The sequence below is a fragment of the Oncorhynchus tshawytscha genome, linkage group LG11, assembly GCF_018296145.1.
Source record: "Oncorhynchus tshawytscha isolate Ot180627B linkage group LG11, Otsh_v2.0, whole genome shotgun sequence".
NCBI lineage: Eukaryota > Metazoa > Chordata > Actinopteri > Salmoniformes > Salmonidae > Oncorhynchus > Oncorhynchus tshawytscha.
In genome coordinates this window covers 6,467,242-6,487,460 of record NC_056439.1, presented here as the reverse complement: position 1 = coordinate 6,487,460, position 20,219 = coordinate 6,467,242, and the positions used below count along the sequence as shown (strand labels likewise).

General features: G+C 42.7%; 2 protein-coding genes across 3 annotated transcripts in view; both read left to right on the top strand.

Moving 5' to 3' along the window:
- LOC112261341 (zinc finger protein 184-like) overlaps positions 1 to 20,219 on the top strand; it is a 307,911-nt gene that overhangs the window by 152,462 nt on the left and 135,230 nt on the right. The gene's annotated exons all lie outside the window — the stretch shown is intronic.
- On the top strand, positions 6,652 to 19,946 carry LOC112261334 (zinc finger protein 473 homolog). Its single transcript, XM_024436601.2, has 7 exons — positions 6,652 to 7,346; positions 7,750 to 7,880; positions 8,072 to 8,248; positions 11,901 to 12,047; positions 14,624 to 14,735; positions 14,953 to 15,062; positions 18,233 to 19,946. Exons 1-7 carry the CDS (start codon positions 7,088 to 7,090, stop codon positions 19,160 to 19,162), a joined length of 1,866 nt encoding a protein of 621 aa, XP_024292369.2. The 5' UTR covers positions 6,652 to 7,087; the 3' UTR covers positions 19,163 to 19,946.

The window sequence follows — 20,219 nt, the reverse complement described above, 5'->3', positions numbered from 1 at the left end:
GCACATGTGACAGTCTGGATACGCCGTGGAGAACGTTCTGCTGCCTGCAACATCCTCCAGCATGACCGGTTTGGCGGTGGGTCAGTCATGGTGTGGGGTGGCATTTCTTTGGGGCGCCGCACAGCCCTCCATGTGCTCGCCAGAGGTAGCCTGACTGCCATTAGGTACCGAGATGAGATCCTCAGACCCCTTGTGAGACCATATGCTGGTGCGGTTGGCCCTGGGTTCCTCCTAATGCAAGAAAATGCTAGACCTCATGTGGCTGGAGTGTGTCAGCATTTCCTGCAAGAGGAAGGCATTGATGCTATGGACTGGCCCGCCCATTCCCCAGATCTGAATCCAATTGAGCACATCTGGGACATCATGTCTCGCTCCATCGACAAACGCCACGTTGCACCACAGACGGTCCAGGAGTTGGCGGATGCTTTAGTCCAGGTCTGGGAGGAGATCCCTCAGGAGACCATCCGCTACCTCATCAGGAGCATGCCCAGGCGTTGTAGGGAGGTCATACAGGCACGTGGAGGCCACACACACTACTGAGCCTCATTTTGACTTGTTTTAAGGACATTACATCAAAGTTGGATCAGCCTGTAGTGTGGTTTTCCACTTTAATTTTGAGTGTGACTCCAAATCCAGACCTCCATGGGTTGATACATTTGATTTCCATTGATAAGTTTTGTGTGATTTTGTTGTCAACACATTCAACTATGTAAAGAAAAAAGTATTTCATAAGAATATTTCATTCATTCAGATCTAGGATAAAAAGTATTTCATAAGAATATTTAATTCATTCAGATCTAGGATGTGTTATTTTAGTGTTCCCTTTATTTTTTTGAGCAGTGTATAAGGCATAAATAAGCCTACAAAAGTCTGTAACATATTGTGGTTGTATTTTGTAGGCTATATGATGTTCACACATTTTCCCAAGACACTTTTAATGAGAAAATTCAAATTATATTCATCAACTTCATGCAGATTTGTAGTTGAGACATGTGTATGTGTGGTTTTCATATGGTGTGTTTAAAACCTGTTTGTTTAATAAACACGAAATGGGACTTTTCATTTCAAGACTTTCATTGAGAGTCTCTTTAGAATACATCACATCTGATCTCACGCTTTACAACCAATATACATTTACTAAATATACCTACACATACCCACACACTAACAAACACCTACTGTACACATCAAAATAGTTAAGTCAGGCTTATCTGAGATGATAAATCATATTTATTTCCACCATAATGGGTTTAACAACAATGAAGTTATTCGATAACTACAGTATTGGACTCATGTAGTGGGGAAGCGTAAACACTCCATGTTGAAAGTGTGTTTATTATCTGTGTGTACGTACCTGAGGGAGTGTATGTCTGTATCACATGTCTCTTCCAGGAGGAGGGTCCAGAGGTGCTGCTGGTGAAGGAGGATGGTTGTGAGGAGAGTCTGGGGAACCCTAAGGGGACCAAGGTCATGGAGGACAACCAGACGACACCTCCTTCTGAACCCACAGAGGAACCAGCTGAACAGCACAGGACCACACACAGTCTCACCGAGGTGAGCCCACTGTGAACTACTGTCTGAATGGTATTAGGTCAGAGCCTGTATCCACAAAGCCTCTCAGAGTAGGAGTGCTGTTCTAGGATCAGTTTAGCCTTTTAGATCATAATAATAACACTATGTGTTTATTTATTTGACAGGTGGGGACCTGGTCCTCGATCAGCACTTTTACTCTGAGCCGCTTTGTGGATACGGGCCCATGCCTTGATTAATTTTGTCTTAAATTAAATGGGTTTCTATTCTATTTATTTTCTATTGTTCAACTCCACTGATGGCTTTATCACAACAAAATGCTGGGTTATTGCGAATGTCCACACTGTGGTCTTGGCACATGAGCTCCAGCTGGCAGATACAATGCAGGAAGGACTATTATGGATAAGTGTGAGATTCTTTTTATTTTTCAAACGGCAGCCAATTGTCAATCATCATTTCACCAGAATAATACCTTTGATATTTAATTGAAAATAGCATCAAGCTCACCGTTCATTTAAAAATGTTTTTGAACCTTTAGGCAAGTCAGTTAAGAACAAATTCTTATTTACAACAGTGGGTTAACCGCCTTGTTCAGAGGCAGAGTGACAGATTTTTACCTTGTCAGCTCGATAAACTGCATGCTTTCTCGAGCCGTAGTGAGAATACCAGACAACACATCGTGTTTTTCGTGTCCTCCAAGTTCACTTATATGATATGCTGGTTATTATATCAATATTTGGGGTTCCACCGCCATTTGTCGCAGAATACATTTTAATGACACAAAAAGGTCCCTCCTTGTCTAGCCTATTTTGTTATGTTGACATTTGGAGAGTTTACCGCCAGATTTGCTGTTTCCATCAGGCCTGTTTTGACATTTATTATCCAATGTACTTTTCTCACATAAAAAGGTTGGATGGAATCCTGGTTACACACAAAGTTGGATGTATTTAAACTGATGTACTTCACTGTGTTCATCAATGCAATAATGACCAAAACATGCTCAAGTCAAGCCCCTCAACTGTTTCTGTTATGCAAAATCTCAGAGCACACAAGCTTATCTATCATCTGTGTTATGGGATCGTTACAAACAGTCCTTGACCTCAAGCTGTTTGCAGAAAATGGCATGAAGGCTTCAGGTCTTGTGATGACTGGGGTGAAATATTAAACATGAACAAATGCAACCCTGTACTTGATATTCCAGACTGACTGGTCTCTACAAACTGAGGAGTGTATGTCCTTTTAACTTTGGTTTAGGAGGGTAATTATTGCAAGAGATGTAGACTCTGACACTGTCAAAAAAGAGGAATAAATGCAAAAAAAAAATATATATATAGTGAAAAGATGAAAACAAAACGCTTCCCCATCAAGCCATCATCAGTGTAAATCAGAGGCATCAAACTCATTCCATGGAGGGCCTAGTGCCCTCAAATTCAACTCTGATCCTTGAAGACAGTGCCACTGCACTTTTAATTGATCCCCTCGAATCAGAGACTGATTTAGACCTGGGACATCAGGTGTGTGCAATTAATTATCAGGTTAAACAGAAAACCAGCAGGCTCCAGACCTCGTAGGGTAAGAGCTGAGTACCTCTGGCCTAGTGTATGTTGGTTTTTGTTTTTTCCTTTCAATTAGGTGTGGGGAGTTCTTTACTAATTAGTGACCTTACTTCATCAATCAAGTACAAGGGAGGAGCGAAAACCCGCAGACACATGAGTTTGATTCGCGACTTAAATGATCGGCACACACACCTCTGACTTCGATTTCAAGGATAATTGCATGTGTCACTTGATCAAGAAAGAAAATACATTAAATCAGTACCTTATACAATAGAATGCACGAAACTAATAGATTGTGTATATAAGCAGACAGAGAAACATAATCAATTATTGCTTTTAGAAATACCATGTGAACCTTTCCTCAGAATAAATAACACAGGGTTGTAGAAAAACAGAATATAGAGTAGGGAGCTTGAAAGAAAACACTAGATGGGGGTATCATGCTCCAGTAAAACTTACAGAAAACACTTCAATAACGATTCTTCGTTCATGCCTGATAGGTGGAGAGTTTTTAGAACATCCACCTGTATTCTGTCTGGAGCTTCCAGTATTTATGCTGCAGTAGTTTATGTGTCGGGGGGCTGGGATCAGTTTGTTATATCTGGAGTACTTCTCCTGTCCTATTCGGTGTCCTGTGTGAATCTAAGTGTGCGTTCTCTAATTCTCTCCTTCTCTCTTTCTTTCTCTCTCTCGGAGGACCTGAGCCCTAGGACCATGCCCAGGACTACCTGACATGATGACTCCTTGCTGTCCCCAGTCCACCTGGCCATGCTGCTGTTCCAGTTTCAACTGACCTGAGCCCTAGGACCATGCCCCAGGACTACCTGACATGATGACTCCTTGCTGTCCCCAGTCCACCTGGCCATGCTGCTGCTCCAGTTTCAACTTCCACCTGACTGTGCTGCTGCTCCAGTTTCAACTGTTCTGCCTTATTATTATTCGACCATGCTGGTCATTTATGAACATTTGAACATCTTGGCCATGTTCTGTTATAATCTCCACCTGGCACAGCCAGAAGAGGACTGGCCACCCCACATAGCCTTTCTAGGGAGTTTTTCCTAGCCACCGTGCTTCTACACCTGCATTGCTTGCTGTTTGGGGTTTTAGGCTGGGTTTCTGTACAGCACTTTGAGATATCAGCTGATGTACGAAGGGCTATATAAATAAATTTGATTTGATCTGGAGAACACTCAGTTCAAGATTACCACCCCTATGTGAACAATTTGTCTTCTGTACAGAAGGACATGGAGGAGACTGGGTGACCGGCCTTTGAGAAATGAAGTGCTATTGGGGATTTAGGGTCATTTCTCCTTACACAACTCCTGTGTTCTATAATACGTGTTCTGTTTATTGGTTTGGCCCATGTGAAGAACTGTTTCATAGTGTATTGTTTACCAGTGGCAGAGCTACTGAATTCGCTCAGTTTAATACAGGAGTCCCTATATGCCGCACACCCACGGCAGGGGTAGAAACCGGTAACCTCGTTAATTTTCAACTCTATTCTTGTTAACACAGTCTTCTTTCAAAACAAGTCTTCTCTGAGCTTGAAAGATACTGATCATAAGAGATTTTATGTGTAATGTAATAGGCAGTACCATATATTTTTTTAAACACTGCATACCTTTTTCATTTAACCACTCCCTTTGTTCTATTACACCAACCAATAAGATAATTTCTCTTAAGTAAAGCAGAGACCAATGGATAAATAAGAACAGTTGTAAAAAAAATAAAATGGTATGAGTTGAGGAAGGGAAAGACACCTGTATAAGATCCAGGAAAAGGTGGGGGCAGGGAGGTCCTCAGGTCCAGAGAGAAGAGACGAAGATGTAATCACAAGGCTGAGACTCATCAGGTTCAACAGCACTTTGAAATTAGTAGGGAAACATCCAACTGGGAAGTTAAATCACAGGCAGAGGGAGATGGAGACAGTGGAACACATTCTATTTCAGCGACATTGATATGGAAGGGAAAGGGACAGTTTCTTAAGGAATAATGGTATTGAGGAGCCACGTTTTATTGAACTGTTAAGAAAACCTTAATGTGATATTGTATTGAATTAAAAAATCAAATTTTATTTGTCACATACACATGGTTAGCAGATGTTAATGCGAGTGTAGCGAAATGCTTGTGCTTCTAGTTCCGACAATGCAGTAATAACCAACAAGTAATCTAGCTAACAATTCCAAAACTACTACCTTATACACATAAGTGTAAAGGGATAAAGAATATGTACATAAAGATATATGAATGAGTGATGGTACAGAGCGGCATAGGCAAGATGCAGTAGATGGTATCGAGTACAGTATATACATATGAGATGAGTATGTAAACAAAGTGGCATAGTTTAAAGTGGCTAGTGATACATGTATTACATAAAGATGCAGTAGATGATATAGAGTACAGTACATACGTATACATATGAGATAAATAATGTAGGGTATGTAAACATTATATTAAGTAGCATTGTTTAAAGTGGCTAGTGATATATTTTTCATCAATTCCCATTATTAAAGTGGCTGGAGTTGAGTCAGTGTGTTGGCAGCAGCCACTCAATGTTAGTGGTGGCTGTTTAACAGTCTGATGGCCTTGAGATAGAAGCTGTTTTTCAGTCTCTCGGTCCCAGCTTTGATGCACCTGTACTGACCTCGCCTTCTGGACGATAGCGGGGTGAACAGGCAGTGGCTCGGGAGGTTGTTGTCCTTGATGATCTTTATGGCCTTCCTGTGACATTGGGTGGTGTAGGTGTCCTGGAGGGCAGGTAGTTTGCCCCCGGTGATGCGTTGTGCAGACCTCACTACCCTCTGGAGAGCCTTACGGTTGTGGGCGGAGCAGTTGCCGTACCAGGCGGTGATACAGCCCGACAGGATGCTCTCGATTGTGCATCTGTAGAAGTTTGTGAGTGCTTTTGGTGACAAGCCAAATTTCTTCAGCCTCCAGAGGTTTAAGAGGCGCTGCTGCGCCTTCTTCACGATGCTGTCTGTGTGGGTGGACCAATTCAGTTTGTCTGTGATGTGTACGCCGAGGAACTTAAAACTTACTACCCTCTCCACTACTGTTCCATCGATGTGGATAGGGGGGTGTTCCCTCTGCTGTTTCCTGAAGTCCACAATCATCTCCTTAGTTTTGTTGACGTTGAGTGTGAGGTTATTTTCCTGACACCACACTCCGAGGGCCCTCACCTCCTGCCTGTAGTCTCGTCGTTGTTGGTAATCAAGCCTACCACTGTTGTGTCGTCCGCAAACTTGATGATTGAGTTGGAGGCGTGCGTGGCCACGCAGTCGTGGGTGAACAGGGAGTACAGGAGAGGGCTCAGAACGCACCCTTGTGGGGCCCCAGTGTTGAGGATCAGCGGGGTGGAGATGTTGTTACCTACCCTCACCACCTGGGGGCGGCCCGTCAGGATGTCCAGTACCCAGTTGCACAGGGCGGGGTCGAGACCCAGGGTCTCGAGCTTGATGACGAGTTTAGAGGGTACTATGGTGTTAAATGCTGAGCTGTAGTCGATGAACAGCATTCTCACATAGGTATTCCTCTTGTCCAGATGGGTTAGGGCAGTGTGGTTGAGATTGCATTGTCTGTGGACCTATTTGGGCGGTAAGCAAATTGGAGTGAGACTTCATGATGACGGAAGTGAGTGCTAATTATATATTTCGTTTCCTTAGGGAGGAGGGTTTAATTGGTTAGGGTTCAACTTTAAACCTTCCCTATCTCTGATCCACACTCCAGACGGTGGCGGAAATGCATCATTAAAGTTGGTTGTCAACCGCCATTTGAAAACCACTGAAGAAGAATCGTAAACGGAAGGGAACAGTAACAATTTTCAAGTTAGCGTTTCTTGTTGTTATTTAGACGTTTATTAACATCCTGGAACTCAATATGCCCCATTGAACTCCACAGCATCGCCTACTTACCCCATATAGTGTTTAATTCGCGTTTGAAACAGGACTTGGTTGATAGATGTTATCTAGGTAACGCGGACGTTGACTAGCTAGCTGCTAACAATGGCTAACTGTATGGCTTTTCACACGCAAATAGCCTCCATCATGGAGGTGTTAGCGAATGCAGCCGTGGCAGAAGTCTGTAAACTCGTAGACGACGACTATGCAGTGTTTCGTTTGGAAATAACTCAAAGCCAGAAAGAAAACAGGTCATTGCGGAGGAAACTACAGCTACTGGAACTGAAGGTGGCACGGGACCGCGTCCTCACCAGTCGCCCCAGTAGTGTCAAGATCCTCGACCGGTGCAGAGGAATGACAAGCGGTACATTTTGCAGAAGGTGGAGGCTGCGGGCCGGTCTCCCCGTTCACATCTGCGCATGTGTAACTTTAGATGTGTTAACCACATATGGCTGGTTAACCAGAATTCGGTTTTGATCATTATTTGGATATTAGGCAATACTTCTGATTACTTAGCTAACTTGCAGAAAGACACTATCATATTCTAACCATTCTTGATTTACTGCATTTCCCATTATTTACTCATTGATTATGTTCCATGCATTATATTGTTTTCAATCTATAAATATTATATCAAGAAGCTATGCGAAGTGTTATCTTACATCCTTGACAATTCTAGACAGTGTCAAAACTGTCAATAGTGTACAATATACCATTGCGCATTGACAGTACCTAACCACCTCTTTCCCCCCCAATCGCTCTCTCAGGTGAAGGATATCTTACTGGAGGCCATGGGAGCTTTGTGAAGCCAGCGGGACAGAATGCTTGGAGAGATGACCAACCAATCACTGTTGATGAGGGGAGTGGAACCTCAACCCAGCACGTTATTGTGATAGAGGTTAGTGTAATAGTATTACGTCAGAAAATAAAATGTGGACAGTTTATTTCATAAAAGCTCCCCTCAGCTATTTACTTGCTTACATGGACATACTTATCTATCTGCCATAGGGGAGCTTGTGAGACTTCCTTATGACATTGTTATCCAATTCTACTCATGTACTGGTAATAACTCCCCTCTTCTTATGTCAGTCTGCAGATGCAGAGGCTGCAAGTTCTGGGGTCAAGCAGGAGAGGTCTGTAGGAGAGGAGGACCCAAGACACAGCAAAGACATCCAGACTGGAGCATCTGGAAAGCACCTTGTAGCCACCAAGGACCTTGCCACCACCACCGTGCCCCAGGCCTGGACCCAACCCAGCATCACAGAGGTCAGTGGAACACCGAAGGCCGGCCTCAAGTCAGAGATGGACACCGAGATATTAATTGTAACACAAAGGCTCTTACACACAGGATCTGACCACAGATCAGACCCAGAGAGACTGGGGCTGGGGAGACTGGGCTGTCCTCCTGCTCCCAGCTCAGAGTATTTACCGGTATTTCACCAGAGCCAGAAGACGGTTCATTCCCGTGGAGATGGTGATGCGTTAGACACTGGTGGTGATGATCCGTCTTGTTCTTACACCACAGAGATGGACCCTGGAAACATATCCTTGGGTTTAGAGACACAGACTGATCTGTCCAGAGGGGACTGGAACCGGTACAGTAGTAGTGTATACTCTGAAGGGTGCCTAGATAAGAAAGGGGAGGTTATAGTGGTAGATGAAGTGACTGTGAAAGTGGAGGGTGATGCTTCTCCCATATGGAATGCAGATAGTCACCTAGGAGACGGACACTCACAGGGCAGAGATTTCTTAGATTACAGGGGAAGCTTAGAGACAAATCTAAATGTTGCCTCGCACTCCCCTTTACACACATTCAGGGATCGCAATCCTGTGTCCACATTAATGGCACCTTTCGCTTTACACAGCCATGTCCTTTCCGATCAGGTATTGAACTCAAACGACAGGGCTAGAGTCCCGGCTCAGGGAGTGGGAGCCACATCAGGCAATGGTAAAGAGAAACGGTTCCTCTGCATGTTCTGTAACAAAGGATTCAGCTGCCCCCAAAAGCTAGAGATCCACCAGAGGGTGCACACAGGGGTAAAACCCTTCAGCTGTACCCAGTGTCATATGCACTTTTCTGTGGCTGGAAACCTGAAGAGGCACCAGAGGGTCCATACAGGGGTGAAACCCTTCAGCTGTACTCAGTGTCAAATGCACTTTGCTCAGGCTGGTGACCTGAAGAGGCACGAGAGGGTCCACACAGGGGAGAAACCCTTCAGCTGCCCCCAGTGTGAGAAGAGGTTCTCCCGTCAGCACCAGCTGAAGATGCACCTGAAGGTCCACACGGGAGAGAGGTCGTTCGCCTGTACACACTGCAGGAAGAGGTTCTCAGAGAGGAGCTACCTCAGGATACACCAGCAGAAAAACCATTCCACTCAATAACATAGAAAGTAACCATTCCACTTAATAGCTTCTGACGAAGATGCATTTATTGTTATCAGCTAAAAAGACCCACAGATGCATTTGGAATAACAAGAGTAACAGATTTCAGTATATATTGCAATAAGGCATAAAATGCATTTGTAAAGTATTCTGACCCCTTGACTTTTTCCACATTTTGTTACTTATTCTAAAATGGATTAAATCAAGACTAATCTATACACAATAATGCATAATGACAAAGCGAAAACAGGTTTAGAATTTTTTGCAAATGTATTGTCAGGCCTTTATGGTAGAGTGGCCAGGCGGAAGCCACTCCTCAGTAAAAGGCACATGACAGCCCGCTTGGAGTTTGCCGAAAAGGCACCTAAACACTCTCAGACCATGAGAAACAAGATTCTCTGGTCTGATGAAACCAAGATTGAACTCTTTGGCCTGAATGCCAAGCGTCACGTCTGGGGGAAACCTGTCACCATCCTAACGGTGAACCATGGTAGTGGCAACATCATTCTGTGGGGATGTTTTTCAGCCATCAGGATCAAGAAAGATGAACGGAGCAAAGTACAGAGAGATCCTTGATGAAAAACTGCTCCAGAGCGCCCAGGACCTCGAACTGGGGTGACGGTTCACCTTCCAACAGATCAATGTCCCTAAGCACACAGCCAAGACAACGCAGGAGTGGCTTTGGGACAAGTCTCAATGTCCTTGAGTGGCCCAGCCAGAGCCCGGACTTGAATCTGATCAAACATCTCTTGAGAGACCAGGAAATAGTTGTGCAGCGATGCTCCCCATCCAACCTGACAGAGCTTGAGAGAATCTGCAGAGAGAAATGGGAGAAACTCCCCAAATACAGGTGTGCCAAGCTTGTACCTTCATACCCAAGAAGACTCGAGGCTGTAATCACTGCCAAAGGTGCTTCAACAAAGTACTGAGTAAAGGGTCTGGATACTTATGTAAATGTGATATGAGGGGTTTTTATATAAAGTTTGCAGAAATGTTTTAAAAAAACATTTTTTAAAAAGGGTTTGTTTTGTCATTATGGTGTATTGTGTAGATTGGGGGGAAAAAACAATTGAATCCATTTTAGAACAGGGCTGTAGCGTAATAAAATGTGGAAAAAGTGAAGGGGTCTGAATACTTTCTGAATGCACTGTAAGCCTAAAGTCTGTTTCAAATTGTGTTTGTACTGTATAGGCTATATGATGTTCATGAAAGCATATTACATTACTTCAATTCAACTGCTTAATTTTTTTCCCAAGACACTTTTTTAATGAGAAAATGAATGCAGTTCATCAAGTTCATGCTGATTTTTTTGTTGTTGAGACGTATGTGTTTTCATATGTTGTATTTAACTTGTTTGTTTAATAAACACAAAAATGGGACTTTTCATTCTGACATTCATTGAGACTCCCTTTAATACAAATCAGATCTGATCTCACCCTATTCTGCTTTTAAAACCAATAACACGGTTCATCACTAGTTAACAGTCAGTCATAATTATTGCTAAACCCCACCTATTTCTACAATCTCTTAAATCTAACCATAATACTAACCTCATGCCTAAACTTAAATTAAGACCAAAAAGCAAATGTTTAATTTTCATTCATTTTTATGGTTAATTGTGACTGTGTTAACTATTAATGACAAATATACACTTACTAAATATACCTACACTAACACCTACTGTACATGTCAAAATTGTTTAGTCAGGTTTGTCTGATGACTTGACTTATCATAGCTGACATCTTTACCCACAACATATTTATGTCCACCATGATGGGTTTAACAGCAATGAAGTCATTATGTAACTACAGTGTAGGACTCAAACGTAGTGGGGATGGATAAACACTCGATGTTGGAAGTGTGTTTATCTGTGTACGCACCTGAATTTTTGATTCAAACGGGAAACTGGAAAGTGACAAACCGAGCAGCATTGCAGTTCTTGACACAAACTGGTGCGCCTGGCACCTACTACCACACCCCGTTCATAGGCACTTTCACCCTCTGAATGGCACACATACACAATCCATGTCTCCGTTGTCTCAAAGCATAAAATGACTTATTTAACACTGATTGAAAGTGACATCAATAAGGGATCAGACTTGACCAGGTGAAAGCTATGATCTCTTTTTGACGTCACATGTTAAATACACTTCAAATCAGTATAGATGAAGTGGAGGAGACAAGTTAAAGACTCTTTAGTACACATCATATCCGATCTCCCCCTATTCGCATACACCTGACAGTGCTTTATAACCAATATACATTTACTAAATATACCTACACATACCCACACACAAACAAACACCTACTTTACACGTCAAAATAGTTTAGTCAGATTTGTCTGATGGTGACTTTTGACTATTTCCCCACAACATATTTATGTCCACCATGATGGGTTTAACAACAATGAAGTCATTCTGTAACTACAGTATAGGACTCAAACGTAGTGGGGATGGATATACACTGTGTTTATTATCTGTGTGTACCTACCTGAGGAGTGTATGTCTGTGTAATCTGTGTCACCTCTCTCTTCAAGGAGGATGAGGAGGTACTGCTGGTGAAGGAGGAGGGCCTGGGGAACCCTGAGGAGACCATGGTCATGGAGGACAACCAGACTACACCACCTCCTGAACCCACAGAGGAACCAGCTGAGCAGCACAGGACCACACACAGTCTCACTGAGGTGAGCCCACTGTGAACTACTGTCTGAATTATATTTGGTCAGGGTCCGTATTCACAAAGCTTTTTTATTTATTTTTTAATTAACAATGATTTATTTCAAACGTCAGGATTTCCATTAGGAAAATGTGGCACCGGACAATGTAACCGGGAAGATTTATTTACCGTCCATTTGAGAAAATTACCAGACCCATATGCCGTGGGTGTATAAACCATTAATATCCACCCACGTTGCTCAGAATGACATAAATCACATTTAGATTATGGTAATGCATCTTAACAGAACATGCAACTCATGTAATGAAGCAGCCAAGAAAACAACATTTTTAAAACATTTGCCAAAATGCAATTCGTGGGAAAACACAATTGCTAATTTGGTTAGGATTGTGGCGTCTGGACAATAAAAGAAAGTTGATATGAAAACCAATAGAAAAGGAGAGAAATGGCATAGTGGTGGGTCCAATAAGAAAAGACAATGCAAAATAAATTAGCCAAAATTATATATACTGAACCAAAATATAAAATGCAACATCTAAAGTGTTGGCCCCATTTTTCATTAGCTAAAATAAATGATTCCAGAAATGTTCCATACGCACAAAATTAGTTTACATCCCTGTTAGTGAGCATTTCTCCTTTGCCAATATAATCTATCCACCTGACAGGTGTGGCATATCAAGAAGCTGATTAAACAGCATGACCACTACACAGGTTCACATTGTGCTGGGGACAATAAAAGGCCATTCTAAAATGTGCCGTTTTGTCACACAACACAATACCACAGATGTTTTGAGGGAGCGTGCAATTGGAATTGACAGGTTCTAAATTAACCTTATAAGCCACTCCCCTTGCTTTGGGTGAGTAAGATGTTAAATGTATTTCTCCATCCCAATCTTTTAAAATTTCTTCCATGTCTTGTCCCATTAAATGAGTTTCTTGCAACAGGGCCATGACCAATGTTCCCTCAAAAAAAATTGGGCACTGAGCAAATTTCAGGTCTGCTGAGTGCAAGCTTGAGTATTAAAAATTCTGTGCAATTTCTAGCACGCCGGTACTCTGAACACTGAGGCTGTACCTGCTTTATGGTACAGTTTAACAGTGGCCATGTAGGCTACTGTGGCTATTTGATCATAATGTAGACCTACCAGAGTGGCCTACCATCAAAAACAATGGAGAAAATGCATCCCATAACATTTTAACATGTTAATAGCTATTCTATCATTTAGCCTACAGTAGCAGCCAACGTGTGGTGTTCAATGCCTACATTCCATGAGAAAAACAGGCAGGGCCTGACATTAACCTGTTTATCCACTTGTCCTTCAGACAAGGTGACTGAAAATGTTGTTTGATGCAAGAAACCACTTTACAAAATAAAAAGCATTATTATTCCCATACCATTATTACAGAGAATCACACAAACGATGCTACCCTCTGCCTATTGTCTACTTAGCTTATTAGGGCTCCCGAGTGGCGCAACGGTCTAAGTGACTGCATCTCAGTGCTAGAGGCATCACTACAGACCCTGGCTCGATTCCAGGCTGTATCACAACCGACCGTGATTGGAGTCCCATAGGGCGGCGCACATTTGGCCCAGTGTCGTCCGGGTTAGTCTCGGGGAGCTGCTGGACATGCAGCTGAGGGAACATTAGCTATGACACATTTGAATTTATTTAGGTAATTAAATATTTGTTTCCTTTTAATGCGATGTGCCATAAACTTCACATTCCATGAAATGATGTTCAATTCAGAAAATGAATTCTGTGTATTGGCCATGGGGGAAAAAAATATAGAAAAAAAATTAATGGCTGTAGTACCATAGGATGAACCATAGAGTGGGCTCTCATGCCGCGTTAAAAACAACTCGGAACTGGGAACTTGGAAATCTCAGACTTCCGATTTAAGTGCGTCCAAAGCAATTGGGAACTCTGGGAAAAAAACGAGCTCTGACTGGGAAAAATCGGTCATCCAACCCGGAATTCCAACTCGGGTCTCTTTCTAGAGCTCCGACTTTCCGACCTGAATATCATCGATGTCATGATTTGACCTCATATTTTTTCGAGTTCCCAATGTTTTGAATGTGGCATCAGAGTCGGAGTGATCTAGGATCCTTTTTTCCTTTAAGATAATAATGAATAAGATTAGTTGGAAAGATCCTAGATCAGCACTCCTACTCTAAGACTCTTTGTGAATAAGGACCCAGGTCTTGATTTATTTTGTATTAAGTGTGGTACCATGCCTTTGAATTATCAAACCATTAAAGGGAAGTTAGAGGTAATTTTGTGAACCAGTGCTAACTTGCTTAGCGGCAAACATTGGAAGTCTTCCGGTACAGCTAGCAAGCTAGTTAGCATTGGTTCGCTGAATTACCTCTTAACTGCCTGCATACTGGACACAGAGACAATGATGGTATCCACAAGTTCATCTGATTCATCTCTTTAAAGAGTGTCACGTAATCAAATCAAGTCAACTAACATGTTTGCATAGTAGTCATGGCAATCCCTCATTGCTCAATCAGAAGATTGTCCATAGCAGGGTGCTCATATCAGATTTCTTGATCCAACATCCTCTCACTATCTCTTACAGTCAGTAGACATGGAGAATGGGAAGCCTGATCTGCTGATAGTCAAAGTGGAGACAATAGAAGACGAACCAGAGAGCATTGATCTGCTGAGTGGACTAAAAATGGGGGAGCAAGGTAAGAGAGAAATACATATAGCCTACACATAGTACAGATCTTCAATGGGAATAGTGATGCATCTGGTTATTATTTTCTTAATTTATAAAATACAATCAATACAACTTATGTTCACACACATCATTTATGTACTTGACCAGGACATTGACTCAAACTCCATATTTAGAGTTTTCTCTGCCATGTTTGTAAATGTCTATTTTGTAACTTCTTCCTGCAGGTGGTTGGCTGGAGCCTAACAAGGGAGACTGGGCAGCCATCTTGGAATCCCAGACGGGCGCAGCCAAGGGCCCAGGGGACCACATCACTGAGCAGGGCGAGATAGTGGAGGTCAGTGGATGGTACAGCGTCCTCAACTCTGGGCTGGGGAACAACACTATTAGCCACAACCCCCAAAAATATTCCTAGTAGTCTACACACAATACCCCATAATGCCAAAGTGAAAACAGGTTTTTAGAAATCTTTGTAAATTTAATACAAATAAAAAACAGATACTTTATTTATATAAGTATTCAAACCCTTTGCTATTAGACTCGAAATTGAGCTCAGGTGCATTCTGTTTCCATTCACTTCTCTAGGGTAGGAATTTTGGATGAAAAGTGTGCCCAAATTAAACTGCCTTCCACTCATCCCCAGAAGATAAGATATGCATATAATTGGTAGATTTGGTTAGAAAACATTCTAAAGTTTCCAAAACTGTTAAAATGGTGTCTGTGAGAATAACAGAACTGATTTGGTAGGCAAAAACCTGAGAAAAATCCATTCAGGAAGTAGGATTTTTTTGTTGTGGTTGTAGTTTTCTATTCGATGCCATTACAGTATCCATTGATTTAGGACTCAAATTGCAGTTCCTATGCCTTCCACTAGATGTCAACAGTCTTTAGAAATTTCAGTTTCAGGCTTGTATTCTGAAAAATGAAGGAGTAAGAGCAGTCTGAATGAGTGGACCCTGCTGTGTCACAGAGCTTTTTCATGCGCTTGACCGAGAGAGTGCCTTTTTTTGTTTACCTTTTATATTGACGACGTTATTGTCTGGTTGAAATATTATCGATTATTTAGGCTAAAAACAACCTGAGGATTGAATATAAACATCGTTTGACATGTTTCTATGAACTTTACGGATACAATTTGGATTTTTTTGTCTGCCTGTTGTAACTGCGTTTGAGCCTGTGCAGGACTGATAAAGCGTGTGCGAGCAAGGAGGCCTACAAACCTGACTTAGTTACACCAGCTCTGTCAGGAGGAATGGGCCAAAATTCACCCAACTTATTGTGGAAAGCTTGTGTAAGGATACCTGAAATGTTTGACCCAAGTTTAAATTGTTTAAGGCAATGCTACCAAATACTACTTGAGTGTATGTAAACTTCTGACCCACTGGGAATGTGATGAAAGAAATAAAAGCTGAAATAAATTATTCTGACATTTAACATTCTTAAAATAAAGTGGTGATCCTAACTGACCTAAGACAGGGAATTTTTATGAGGATTATATATCAGGAATTGTGAAAAACAGAGTTTAAATGTATTTGGCTAAGGTGTATGTAAACTTCCAACTTTAACTGTACCTACACGTCTATGTCAAAGATAAAACAAAAACACTATAGTACTACAGTATTTTATATTATAGTTAACTGTGTATACTACAGGAAATACTACAGTAAAGTCAGCAAAAACACTACAGTGAATACTATAGTATTTATTACCATACTATAGTACTTTTTCATGTGGGGGACCAGGATAAGACATAGATTTGGTCCGCGGGGACGGGGAGGTGTCCGTATGCAGCTGGAGAGAACAGACTTGGCTTGCTCCTTCCTGCTCCTATAGTTGTGATTCAGAGAGAATGATGGCGCCCCAACAGGTGCTGCCTTCAGCCTGCCTTCTATAGGATATATCAACTGGAACATGGATCCTGGGACAACACAGACACTCCCTGGTCTTTGTCCTCCTCACACTCTCCTAATGTTATACCAGATCTCAGACAATGCCAGTGCCTCAACACTAAATGGCTACACAAGTCCATTGACAAATGACAGTAGTAGAGACGTAAATCAGTAAAGGTGACAGCGCCAAAGACAAGCACTTCCCGTGTTCATTCTGTGAGAAAGCCTTCAGTTTCCCCAAACAGGTGGAGATCCACCAGAATGCACACGGGGGAGAACCGTTCAGCTGCCACCTGTGCGGGGACAGTTTTTCCGACTTGTTCAACCTGGAGAGGCACGGGAGAAACCCTACAGCTGCCCCCAATCTGAGAATAGGTTCCCCCACCAACACCAGCTGAAGATGCACCTGAAGGTCCACACTGGAGAGAGACCGTTTGCCTGTACTCACTGCAGGAAGAGTTTCTCAGAGAGGAGCTACCTCAGGATACACCAGCAGAAAATGCACACAGCCCATGAGTATAGTGACATGTAATGTAGTACTAGTTAGTTCATTCTGTCATTTTGGATGTAGAGAGAACTGGATGAGAAGAACTGAGGAAAGAATGAGTATGATGAGGCAGAGTAGATGATAACGTGATGGTTGTTGTGATGGTGTCTGTAAAAATGATTCACTAATGAAAGTGACAGTGTCCCTATAGGTTTATTCCTTTATAATGGTGAAATGATCGTGCCTTAAAGGCTCAGTGCAGTCAAAAACGTGAGATATTCAGATATATTTTCTCACTGAGGTTAGAATAATACTTTGAAATTGGGAAAATTATAATACCCTTTTAGTGTAAGAGTTGTTTTGGTGGGATAGAGTTTTGGCCTTGCCTGGTGAGTGTATAGACCAATAAGAGAGCGCCAAACCTCTCTGCCAACAACAGCTAGTTTTCCCCTCACCACTCCCAGACAGTCCTAGTTCAATTCTTGCTTGAGAAATTGCTCTTTGCTAAGAAGCTATTTTTGTTTCTTTTTGACCTTTGAAAACAATCACAGTAAGGTACTTAGTTGTTAACCAGAAATTATTAGATACTGAGATAAAAAACGGCTGCATTGGACCTTTAATTAATGTTCACTGGACATAAAGTAGTGACGCTGTGTCTAATGTCATGTTGAACCTTTTCCAAACTATTCCAAAATGAATTTTATCAAAGAGAAGTTACCAGATTTACAGGAAGTGTTACCATAGTGAATAAAGTTATTCTACTTCACATGTATCGTTTTGTGTAATAAAAGTACAACATTATGTGAGTGTATGACCATTTTGTTGAATTTAAATACAAAATTGACTCTGTGCTGACTGACTTGGTTATTTTTGTATTATTGCCGGGACTGAGTTTCTCTTATCTCAGTCGAACAAAAACATTTTACTTAATTCTTGAATCAACACGTGGACATTTTTTTAAATATTAAACTTGAATAATGGACCTAACAACAATATTGTTATGTCCATAAATCACAGTGTTAAAGATAGGCTTGACTGTGGTTAACATTTTATAATATCATGTTTCTGTGTGTATAGCAAAGAGTTTCTTATATAAATATTTATGTTCTTCTGTACAATTTGTATTTACAGTCTGCAGTCCATGAGGACCTGCTGATGTCCGGTGTTGCTGACGGGAGAGACTGGACCTCTGTAGCGGCTGGTCACAAACCCTGGCACCAGATCAGAACCCTGGATCAGGAGCTGTCACTGTTCCTTCCCGAGTCGCAACTAGGACCAAACCAAGAGGGACAGAGACTCCACCACCACACAGAACACAAGCAGTGGACAGGTGGACTGAACAACCTCAGTCCTGGTGGTCATCAGAGTGACAGAGGCTCCAGTCAGGGATCCAGTCTGCAGCCCAGACCCTTCTCTTCACAGTCTCAGTGCAGGGATGAAGCAGGGCCTGGGGCTGATAGAGATAGACCCTCCTGTTCCTATGATACAAACACCACAGTATCCATGATGAACAGAGCAGGTCATCCTGGGCGTCAGCCTTCACAGAGCATGGTGGGAGACCCCCCTGGTGGTGGTCTTTCAGGAAGTCTGTCTTCAGGGTCTCGTCTAATGCCTGGTGACTGGGTTCATAGAAAGCCTGGGTCTAGCCTTCCTCAGCTACCTCATGGTTACCCCACAAATACAGACAGGGTCAGGATGGACGTTCACCACGAGAAGTACCTAGCCTATAACACAGCACACAATCCCAACAACATTCAAACAATGGCTAGAGGTCAAGGAGGGAGCTCAAAGACTAACCACCTGAGGGCGGTGGCTCCTGCTTCTACCTCCTCTGGTGTCATTGGGTCACAACGTGGGAGGCCGAGCATTAGGACGGACGCCGACAAGCCGTACGCCTGCCTCACCTGTGGGAAGCGTTTCGCTGAGGCAAACTATGTGAAGAAGCACCAGACTGTTCACACCAAGGAGAGGCCCTTTAAGTGTAAGCTGTGTTACAAGAGCTTCTCCTTCCAGAATAACCTTATCAGACACAGGAGTGTCCACAATGGGAAGAAATCATAGAACTGTATGAGTTTTACGCAGGGGATATCTGGGAACCATTGTTTAGCTGACATACACTACATGACCAGTATGTGGACACCCCTTCAAATTGGTGACAGGTGTTTACAATCGAGCACACAGACATGCAATCTCCAAAGACAAACATTGGCAGTAGAATGGCCCATACTGAAGAGCTCAGTGACCTTCAACATGGCACCATCATAGGATGCCTCCGTTCCAAGAAGTCAGTTCATCACGTTTCTGCTAGAGCTGCCCCGGTCAACTGTAAGTGCTGTGATTGTGAAGTGGAAATGTCTAGGAGCAACAACAGCTCAGCCACAAAGTAGTAGGCCACACAAGCTCACAGAACGGGACTGGCGAGTGCTGAAGATCGTAGCTCATAAAAATCGTCTGTCCTCTGTTGCAACACTCACTACCGAATTCCAGACTGCATCTGGAAGGAAGAACGTCAGCACAAAAACTGTTTGTCGAGAGCTTCATGATATGGGTTTCCATGGCTGAGCAGCCGCACACCAGCCTAAGATCACCATGCGCAATGCCAAGCGTCGGCTGGAGTGGTGTAAAGCACGCCGCCATTGGACTCTGGAGCAGTGGAAATGCGTTCTCTGGAGTGATGTATCTGGCAGTCCAATGGGTGAATCTGGGTTTTGCGGATGCAGGGAGAACGCTACCTGCCCGAATGCATAGTGCCCACTGTAAAGTTTGGTGGAGGGGGAATAATGGTCTGTGGCTGTTTATGGTTTGGGCTCCTTAGTTCCAGTGAAGGGAAATCTTAACGCTACAGCATGCAATGACATTGTAGACAATTATGTGCTTTGTGGCAACAGTTTGTGGAAGGCTCTTTCCTGTTTCAGCATTACAATGCCCCTGTGCACAAAGCGAGGTCCATACAGTAATGGTTTGTCAAGTTCGGTGTGGAAGAACTTGACAGGCCTGCATAGATCCCTGACCTCAACCCCTTAGAACACCTTTGGGATGAATTGGAACACCGATTGCGAGCCAGGCCTAATCGCCCAACATAGGTGCAGGACCTCACTAATGCTTTTGTGGAAGAAAG

Bases quoted from the DNA above. Each gene is read 5' to 3' on its own strand.
- LOC112261334 (XM_024436601.2), top strand. From the start codon at position 7,088: ATGGCTAACTGTATGGCTTTTCACACGCAAATAGCCTCCATCATGGAG. The intron at 7,881-8,071 runs GTTAGTGTAATA...TTCTTATGTCAG, and splicing joins AGCACGTTATTGTGATAGAG to TCTGCAGATGCAGAGGCTGC. The intron at 14,736-14,952 runs GTAAGAGAGAAA...TTCTTCCTGCAG, and splicing joins ACTAAAAATGGGGGAGCAAG to GTGGTTGGCTGGAGCCTAAC.